Source organism: Petromyzon marinus, chromosome 35 (genome assembly GCF_048934315.1).
Source record: "Petromyzon marinus isolate PM22_M1 ecotype Great Lakes invasive population chromosome 35, UKy_Petmar_22M1.pri1.0, whole genome shotgun sequence".
Classification (NCBI taxonomy): Eukaryota; Metazoa; Chordata; class Hyperoartia; order Petromyzontiformes; family Petromyzontidae; genus Petromyzon; species Petromyzon marinus.
The window spans coordinates 12,821,070-12,831,269 of NC_133701.1; the positions used below are offsets into that span (position 1 = coordinate 12,821,070).

Genomic DNA, 10,200 nt, shown 5'->3' on the forward strand with positions numbered 1-10,200 from the left:
CTAACGGGGCTCTGGTTAGCCACTTAGGCTAAGGTAGTAAACCCTTATAAAATCCCGGGTAGATACCAAGTGGCCAACGGCCCACCTCGGTGGGGTGGATGAGCTATGGTCCAGATGGCCAACGGCATATGGCGGAGGAGCCACTGGATGTCTGGTGCTTCAGGACAAGCCTTCCAATCGTCTTGGTTTTCTGCCTCGCCTTTGGACCCAGGCTTGGTTCCTGCTTAAGCCCCATGTGGTAGCTGGTGTGCAACAGACACTGCATGTAAATTAATTCACGCACTGGCACCGTCCAGGGAAACTATGCCATCGCACCACCACACTACACACCCAAAGCCCTTGGGCAATTGGCAAGTGGCGAGTGGGGCAGGCCTATGTAGCTAGGAGCTCCTAGTCACAACCCAGCACCAAGGCGGCAGCTATTAGAAGGTCGTTATGCTCTCGGATTAGGCAGGAGTACATCCCGACAGCTGTAGCTGTGACTGAGCAGCCCACCAGGATCCACTCTGCTCACCTTCAGATGGGGAGGGGGCTAGAAAAGGTGCCATAAACATAGCCTGCCTTAGCAACATCCTGTCTGGCTTACTGCGACCAGAGGGAGCATCAATAATTGCAGTCGAAACAAAAATAAATATAACATAAACATTGGATCTTGGAATGTCAGGACCCTCACAGACAACCCAAACTCGCAACGTCCAGAGCGCCAAACAGCCCTTGTGGCACGCGAGCTGAGACGATTTAATATCCATATTGCCGCCATCAGCGAAACCCATCTGGCGGATGAAGGCCAACTGACCAAGCGAAGTGGAGGCTACGCCTTCTTTTAGAAGGGTAACCCAGCGCATGAACGACGCCTGCATGGTGTCGGGTTTGCAAATAGACAACATGCTTGTCAGCAGTTCAAGTGAGCTCCCAATTGGTATCAATGATAATTTTATGACCCTGCACCTGAACCTCGCAAAAGACCAACATGAACCATCATCAGCACCTATGCACCAACACTGGACTCTGAAGAAGACACTAAGGAGACCTACTACAGCCACCTCAACCAAATCCTTCAGAGTACACCAAAAGTGACAAGCAGATTTTCCTCGGCGACTTCAATGCTAGAGTTGGGAGAGACCATCAAATGCGGAACGGTGTCATTGGTTACCTTCTTCTTACAACCTCTTCTGAGCACGACCTAACAATCACCAACACACTATTCAGGCAGAAGAATAGCCTTAAGACCTCCTAGTGCCACCCTCGATCACACCAATGGCATTTACTGGACTACGTGATTGTTAGGAAGCTTGACAGCACAGACGTCTGCATCACTCATGATCGCAGACAATTGCTGGACTGACCACAGACTAATTCGATCAGTGATGACTCTCAAACTAAAAAATAAACACATCAACCGACCACAACTACAGAGGAAAAGACTCAATGTAACCAGACTAAAAGACCCAGAGGTACAGGCCCGACTGAAAGAACAACAAGCTCAAAGACTCAGCACCAACCAGGCTTCAGGAAAGTACTGGACATAACTGAAGATGGCAGTTATAACCAGCTGTGAAAAACCATTGGCTACACAAGCAGGAAGAATTGTGACTGGTTTGATGACAACGACCAGGAAATAACAGGCCTCATTGATAAGAAATGGAAAGCATTCATCGCCTGGCAACAACACAAACAGTCTAGATAGAAAAAACAATCATATAAGGAGGTCAAGTCGGAAGTACAAACTAAAATCCGGGAACTGAAGAACTGGTTCAGAAACAAAACAGAAGAAATACAACATCTTGCAGATTCCAATTACCCACATGATTTTTTTAAAGCAACCAAAGTCTTATATGGACCATCAAAACAGGGCCTTGTACCACTTCATGAAAAGGATGGGACAGAAATCTTCAAAGACAAAAATGAAATCATCTCCCTCTGGCAGGAACACTTCAGCACTATTTTCAACTGCAACTCTGTTGTAGACGCTTCTATATTCAGTGAGATTCCACAACACTCTACCACTGAGGATTTAGCTGGAGAACCAACGATGCTTGAAGTGGCTAAAGCTTTCAGGCAGATGAAAGAGAACAAAGCTCATGGGCTAGACCAGATTTCTGCTGAGATTTACAAACATGGAGGACAACGCCTACTAGCACACCCTTCTTTGATTTGACTAAAGCTTTTGATTCTATTAATCGTGATGCACTATGGAGAATCCTTCCGGGATATGGCTGCCCAACAAAATTTGTTAACATCCTCCGTCTGTTACATGACGGTACGAAGGCTGTCATCCTCTCTGTTGGTGAAATCTCAGAGCCAATCGAAGTAAGGACCAGTGTGAAGCAAGGCTGCGTTATTGCACCAACTCTTTTCTCCATCTTCCTGGTGGGAATGCTTCATCTGACAGAGAACAGACTTCCCAGAGGCAAAACTATCACATATAGGACAGACGGGAACATATTGAATATCAACCGTTTCAGAGCCGAGTCAAAAACATCAATCACATCCGTTATTGAATTCCAATATGCTGATGATGCCTAAGTCAGTGCCTGCTCAGAAGCTGACCTTCAGGTCATCGTCAACATATTTACAGATGCTTACAGCAAGATGGGTCTAACATTGAATATCAGCAAAACAAGGGTCATTTTTCAACAAGCTCCGGGAGGACACCTACCACCCCCTACAATTATTAACAACAATGCAATACTAGAAAACGTTCCCAGTTTCCCATACTTAGGCAGCCATCCCTCTAGCAATGTCTTAATTGATTATGAAATCCAACATCAGATTGCCCGAGCTAGTGCTGCCGTTGGCAAACTTAAGAACAGGGTCTTTGAGGACCACGACATTACCGCCAAGACCAAAGTGGCTGTGTATTATGCTGTGATCATTCCAACCCTCTTATATGGTGCAGAAACCTGGAACACTTATCGTAAACATGTAATTTCTCTCGAAATGTTTAATTAACGCTGTCTCAGGAAAATACTAAACATCACTTGGGAAGAAAGACAAACTGATATCAGTGTCCTGGAGCGATCCAACTCATCCAGTATAGAGGCCATCATGATGAAGTATCAACTCAGTTGGGCAGGTCACCTTGTGAGGATGGATGACTCGATGCTTCCTAAGCAAATCTTCTATTCCCAGCTCAGCGATGGATCACGTGCCCCTAGAGGTGAAAGGAAGCGTTTCCATGACAACCTTAAAATGCACCTCAAGCGAAGCCACATAGATCCAAACAACTGGGAAATCTATGCTCTTGATAGATCATCATGGAGGGCCAAAATAAAAAAATGGAACTCAGCATTTTGAGGCCGAGTGAAGAGAGTTGATAGCCAGAAAAAGAGCACACCACAAAGCACATACAACAGAGACAGAGGGAACAACGAGTGGGAGCTCCATCTCCAGTGGCTGCCGTGCTGATTTAGGGCAGTTTTTCCCGGCTTCGCCGTCCTCCCCCTGCCGACCTCCGCTTCTCTGGTCCAAAGGCAGGTCGCGATACATCACACACCCGGCCGACACAGCCACCTCATGCATCCCCATTGCAGTCGGTGTCGGGTGCACACGCCATCGTCCCTCATAGAGATACGGGGTACGAATATGGTGCTTCAGTGCGTGATGGTTAGCCGCAGGGGGTCCAGGCAATAGACCGCGTTGGCACACCATATCATTGCGGCGGAAGTGGGATCATATACGGTATGCGGATTTGTGCAGGGTGTTGAGAGGGCATGGCTGTATTGCCCCCAGGTGCCTGTGGGCACATCTCCTAAATTACATAGGCCATATTTTCCACCTTATGAGGGAATTTCATCTCCACCATCTGATAGCCAGGTGTGTGATGTGGCCGACAGCGACGGACGTACGGTTACTGAGGTTGCGCCTCTGCGAGACTTTGTTCCTCCATCCGCAGGATCCCAGAGCTTGACGCCCATGGAACCCAGCGCATAACTTGACAGGAACACCACAGTGGAAGGCACGCATATGAACAAATAAAAGCGCTCGATACGGTTGTGGCATATAGTTCCGGTAACCGGTTCTGGCTATTTCAGTATCAGCTGGGAAAATATCGATGGGTTTAATGAGGCTTCCACAAGGTACCGGGCAGCACAGAAGATACAGGACAAGGCCACGAGATAAGGTGGAAATGCCGATTGGGATATAAGGGGACTCGGGGCAGCAGCTCAGCATCGTCTTGCTCACGAACCACAGAAAAACATGCACGGGCTCATCCTCGCTCTTCTCGTGGGTGTCGCTGGTGAGTTCCTCCCGAGTCTGTGTGTGTGTCTTTGTCTGTGTGTCTCTGTCTTTGTCTTCATTTGTCTCTATGTGTGTCTCTGTGTGTCGGGAGCGATAGTGCAATGGTAAGCGTGCGGCGCTACAAACCCAGCGACCCGAGTTCGATTCTGACGATAATCTAAACCGGTCTTGGTCTGTCCTAGGTCGACTCAGCCTCAATTGAGTACCTGGTTCGATGTGTAAACATCGCCAGCCTTTATCATAGGTGCTACTGGCTAACAGCACTTGGCCAAACAGTCTGTTCAGACTAAACTAGGGATGTTTGTCTCCGTGTGTGTCTGTCCTGGCCATCATAGATGCTCGCTGACAGCAATTGCCTCAACAGTCTGTTAAGGCATATGGGGGATCTTTGTGTCTTGTAGACGCTTGGGGAGCGGTAATGGAACAGTTAGCGCGCTGCGCTACGAACCCGGTGACTCGAGTTCGATTTTGAGCTCACGACCAAACATTAGTTGCGAGCGATATGTGATCCAAATTATTTTGGTGCTATGAAGAATGGACATTGTCCAAAACGTCGTCTATGATATATTTTCCTTTTAAGACAGAACCCCGAATGACCAGCGTGGTGAAGAATTGTTAAACAACCCCCATTTATGTATGTTGAACTTCTTTTGCACCGTGAAAAACACAAAAAGCAGTTTTAAAGAAACGACCAACACAGAGTGGGGAGGACTTCATTCTGCATTCGATTGACAAGGGGCTGGATATTATTATCATTGTATCACTGTAATTTAAACAAATATCTTGTCGTGGCTACATAGAGAGCAGCAATAGTGGTGCAGCAGTCGGTGCGCTGTGCTATGGTAACCAATGGCGTGGGTTTGAGCTTCCTGCAATGTTGCACAACGGCTGTCGCCCATTTGTATCCGATTGACCTCAAATCCAAAAGCGATGTCTCGCCTCATCACCGATGGCTTTCACTTTTACTCATTTAGCCACACCGGGAAACGCTGCTTTTTAGCCCGCTAGGAGAGACGGTGAGGAGCGAGATGGTGATGACGATGGTGTCGAGTATAATCGTCCGATTAGCTCGGTTGACTACGTACGGTGCGACAAGAAGTTCAACATACAACGTCAAAGCTGTCAACCCGTACATTTTACCCCGTATTTTTGTATAGGGAAATTTAGTTTTCAGGTCCATACGGCGTACAGCCGTTTCAATACGGGCAAACAAAGATTGTGTCTATTTGGTTGTGTTTCTCCCTCGTGATGGGACTTTGTAGGGTGATCGTTGAGGTTTATAAAGGGCACGGGTGACTAAAAAGGTCTGAACTGGTCTGTAATAAGGTAGAAACTGACAAGGGGTTGACAGGTATGCAACACATACGTCTGGCAATGATAGTGGGGTGATGGTGTTGATGATAGTTGTGCAATCGATAACTATAATTATTTATAATAATACTATGATTCTTCTTTGGTTCTTTCAGTAAAGTCACGTAGAATGAGAATAAAATAATAAATTGATATAATAAAATAACACAATAATATTCTCACGACGTTTCGGCCACAACACAAGCGGCCTTCATCAGGTGAAGGGACGAGACTGTCTGGTAGGACAGCGCTGGAGTGAAAAAAGCCACGTTCAGATCACGACCTTTAAGCTGTGTCAGAAGAAACAAAGCGCCTTGACAAAGGAATTAGCATATAATTTAGCATTGAATTGGCCGAGTGATTAGCTTGTGACTGGTCACAGAAATGGCTATGTTAAAGTTAAAGCATACACATCCGCAGATGCACCCCTTGACAAAGGAATTAGCATAGATTTTAGCATTGAAATAGCTAAGTTAATGCATACACATCCGCAGAGGCACCCCTTGACAAAGGAATTAGCATAGAATTTAGCATTGAAATAGCTGAGTGATTAGCTTGTAACTGGTCACAGAAATAGCTATGTTTAAAGTCATAGCATACACATTCACCGAGGCACCTAGTACAAATCAAACAGGAGAATTTAGCATTGAAATAACTAGGCGAATTTAGCATTGAAATAACTGAGTGATTAGCTAGTGACTGGTCACAGAAATGGCTATGTTGAAGTCAAGGTCTACACATCTGAGCTATTCACAGTAACTGGGTATACAATACAATGTATAATGAATACTATATAGTGGACCAATAAAAAAAAAACTAAAATATAAATTACCTTAATGTTATCAATAAACTCTATATTCTCCAATCAGCTAAGCTACCAACAATAAGTCGTTATATAATACTATGATTTTAATACAGCTTAAATCATGCAAATTGCTGCTGTTCGAGCAACTCCAATGTTGGCGATGATTGGGATTTTGCTAGCAGTGAGAATGCTTTCAATGAAGACAACGACGTCGATGATGATGAATGTTGGTGGATGCAAGTGAATGGCCCTGGACATACATCGACACGACTGTGTGTGTTCTGGCCACCCACCCCCTCGTGTGCCGTTCCGGCCTTCATAGGTGCTCGCTAATAACACTTGCCCCAATAGTCTGTGAAGGCTCTACTGGGGGATATTTGTCTTTGTCTGGCAGCGGCGGCCCCATACATGTATGAGGACCACATCGTGGGTGGCTCCGAGTGTGCTGCCCACTCGCAGCCGTGGCAGGTGTCCCTCAACATCGGATACCACTTCTGCGGAGGCTCCCTGATCAACAGCCAGTGGGTCGTGTCTGCCGCTCACTGCTACCAGACGTGAGTGCGCTGCGCGCGGACAAGAGCGGATCTCTTTGCTGTGTGCGTGTCGGTGACTGGGAGGCTGAGGGGGCCGAAATGGGGCTGCTATCTAAATTACACGAAAACGTCCGTATGTAATTTCGTTACATTTGCAATTTGCAACTGGTATCTAAATTACACACCTCAAATAAATTGGTCATTCGTACATAAATTACATAAGTCAGCAATCTGAATGCGTTTTTCCCATCTCTGCGTGGTGACGTGATGTTCTGGTGGGGTTTTGCCGAGCCACGGCACTGCAATCTCCGTTACCCATATTACATCTCTCAATGGGCACTGAGGTGTTGCTGAACTCCCATTAACAGCCTTGAACCAGTGGTGTAAATTCCACATTCCTAATTTCATGGGTGAGTATCTCCACAGGAAAATCACCCTACAAAGTAGTAACAATGTTATCAATCTCAGAGGGGAAATGGGCCAAGTGAACCCCCAACCGTGATTTTGAACATGCAGCGTTTCATTTGGGAACACAATCGTTGTGCCCAGTGTGATAGCAGTAGGGAATAGGAATAGCGGAGATGAGATGCGACGTTAGGTGCCGAGTTGCGAAGTAATTTAAGAGCCGTATAAATTCAATTCCTCATCATTATCCTCGTCCCTCTCCTTCTCCTCCTCCAATCCCAGCGCGTCCCGCATCTCCGTGCGCATCGGCGAGCACAACATCTTCGTGAACGAGGGCACCGAGCAGCAGATCCAGGCCTCCAAGGCGATCCAGCACCCCCAGTACAACTCCTGGACCATTGACAACGACATCATGCTCATCAAGCTGTCCTCACCCGCCACCCTCAACCAGTACGCGCAGGCCATCGCGCTGCCCTCCTCCTGCGTCAACACCGGAGTCATGTGCACCATCTCCGGCTGGGGCGAGACCCAGACCAGCGTCGGTGAGGATGCACTGCGCTCACCGCCCCCCACCCACCCCCCTTCTCCCCCTTCTACTACGGCAGAGACGTGAAGGGAAACACGTTGAACATCTGCCCCCATGCAAATCGGTAACATCCTTCTAATGTGGAGAGAGAAGTTGTTTACTCGTTAACGCAGCCACATCACGATTGGGCCGTTACAATTACTTGTCGAATATTGTTGCATGCAGTGGGAAACCGGAGTGCCTGAACTGAGGGGATAACACTTAAACACATAATCTTGGATATATATAATTATTGTACAGCACTGGCATAAAGGCCCGAAACGCCAGCGGCCAGCAACCCACCGCGCTACTGAACACGTCACGAACGAGAGTGAATACGTTTTCTCGAATTGAGCAACATAGCGAGAGACACTGACAGTGGATTCCTAAGCTGCAGGCGGTGTTTTGACCCCGCAGCATGACAAGATCGACGCGTCAGTGGCGGGGTGCCGCCCTGTGCCGGGTGCTCGGCCTCGCCACCTCCTCAACCGGCATTGTCTCCCCCCACAGGCAGTCCCGACGTCCTCATGTGCGTCCAGGCGCCCGTGCTGAGCGACACCTCCTGCAGGAACTCCTACCCCGGTGACATCACCAACAACATGATCTGCCTGGGATACCTGGAGGGCGGCAAAGACTCCTGCCAGGTGAGACGGCGACATCGAAGTCGAAGGAGCTTGCTTCGATCGGAGACAGATTCGAGGAACGGAGGGTTTCGGGAATCGCAGCGCGACTATAATTTGGGTTTATATCGTTTCACGTAAATATGCTGCGCAAGAAGTAGGATACGGCATTCATTTCAAATGTGAAACAATGAAAACAGGGAGAATGTATATACGTATATATATTTGTATTTAAAAGTATTACGCCTAGCCTTGAATTTTGCAGCAAAAGATGGCCGGAGGGAGGGAATTCCAGACTCAATTGACCAGAGTAATTGGTGAAAATTGTTACACGTGATTTGATTTGTGAGTGCCATCATCGTGTGACCACACATTGCATACGATAATAAGCTGCGTTGGTAACATGTTCAAATGTGCATTGACAGAATTGCACCCATTTGAAACATAAATACGACGTTCACTTGCTACTCCCTGGTCACGTCTGCTAGTAAAGTGAAATCAATTTCCTGCTGCAATGACCATTGAGCCACTGGTGCTCACCTCGCGTTTACAGCCCTGAGTCTGGTGAAAAAGTGATTGGGCAATCACCGTTGACTTTCTCAGAGAAATAATGGGATGAGTCAGAATCAGAATTTTTACTTTTGCTGGAGGAATCCGATGAGCTATTATCTCTCTTTTGTCAGATGTCCAGTCGGGGCCGGTCAGAACGTTACAACAACAACCAATACAAAACACCGGTTTAACACGTAGGCTTTCGCGACCAAAATCATCCATAATATACGTTTTTGGGGGTTAGATCGTGGATATAACAACAAAAAAACCTATATAAATACAAACCAAGATAGCAACCTCCAACCAGGACTTGAACTCGCAAAACCTTACGATTGACAGCTTCTTGCTCTACCATTGAGCCACCGGATGCAGGAGACAGCTGCTAACCCCCGACCCCCCTGACCCCTGCTGCTGCCGCTACCGCAGGGAGACTCCGGCGGCCCCGTCGTGTGCAATGGCGAGCTGCAGGGCATCGTGTCCTGGGGCCGTGGTTGCGCCCTGCCCAACTACCCCGGCGTGTACACCAAGGTGTGCAACTACAACGCCTGGATCGCGCAGACCATCGCGGCCAACTAAGTGTGGATCTAACACACTACTCTTCACCGCGACCATAACGATGAGCATGACAACAATTCTTATGGTGTAACCAAATGAATAAAAATGTGAACCAATAATTTATCTTGGTTTCTGTGTGTTTTTTGTGAGCTTGTTTTTATGGGGTATGCACTTATTCAAAGTAGATTTCACAGTTGACTTTAAAAGCCAAAAAGTCAAAGTGAACGCCTGTTTAAGGAGCATTGAGGTAGTGCTCACCTCCTGTTTGCAGCTCCGAGTCAGTAGTGGAAATTCCACATTCCTATGACGGGTCAAGTCTATCCATAGGACAACCACTGTTGACATTCGAGTCGAATGAGTCAATCCACAACCAGGAATTGAACTCCCAAACTTCTAGATTGTGAGCCACTCACTCTGATGCTGGATACTATGGTGATGATGTATTGGTTAGCACATTGTATTCTGAACCTGGTCACTTTATAGAGGTCTTTATGGGTTAGATCGCGTAAATATAAATGCGTCGTTAAACCCACCACCACTCGACACAGCCAATTAGTAAGGTTTGTCACTTAA

The 10,200-nt window shown here is 47.1% G+C and overlaps 1 protein-coding gene across 1 annotated transcript; it reads left to right on the plus strand.

The window, feature by feature from the left end:
* The first annotated feature begins 4,136 nt into the window (after nucleotides 1-4,136).
* On the plus strand, nucleotides 4,137-9,748 carry LOC116948764 (trypsin-like). Its single transcript, XM_076071935.1, has 5 exons — nucleotides 4,137-4,240; nucleotides 6,792-6,951; nucleotides 7,618-7,877; nucleotides 8,411-8,544; nucleotides 9,499-9,748. The coding sequence occupies exons 1-5, from the start codon at nucleotides 4,201-4,203 to the stop codon at nucleotides 9,646-9,648; spliced, it is 744 nt and encodes a 247-aa protein (XP_075928050.1). The 5' UTR covers nucleotides 4,137-4,200; the 3' UTR covers nucleotides 9,649-9,748.
* Nucleotides 9,749-10,200: the final 452 nt, after the last annotated feature.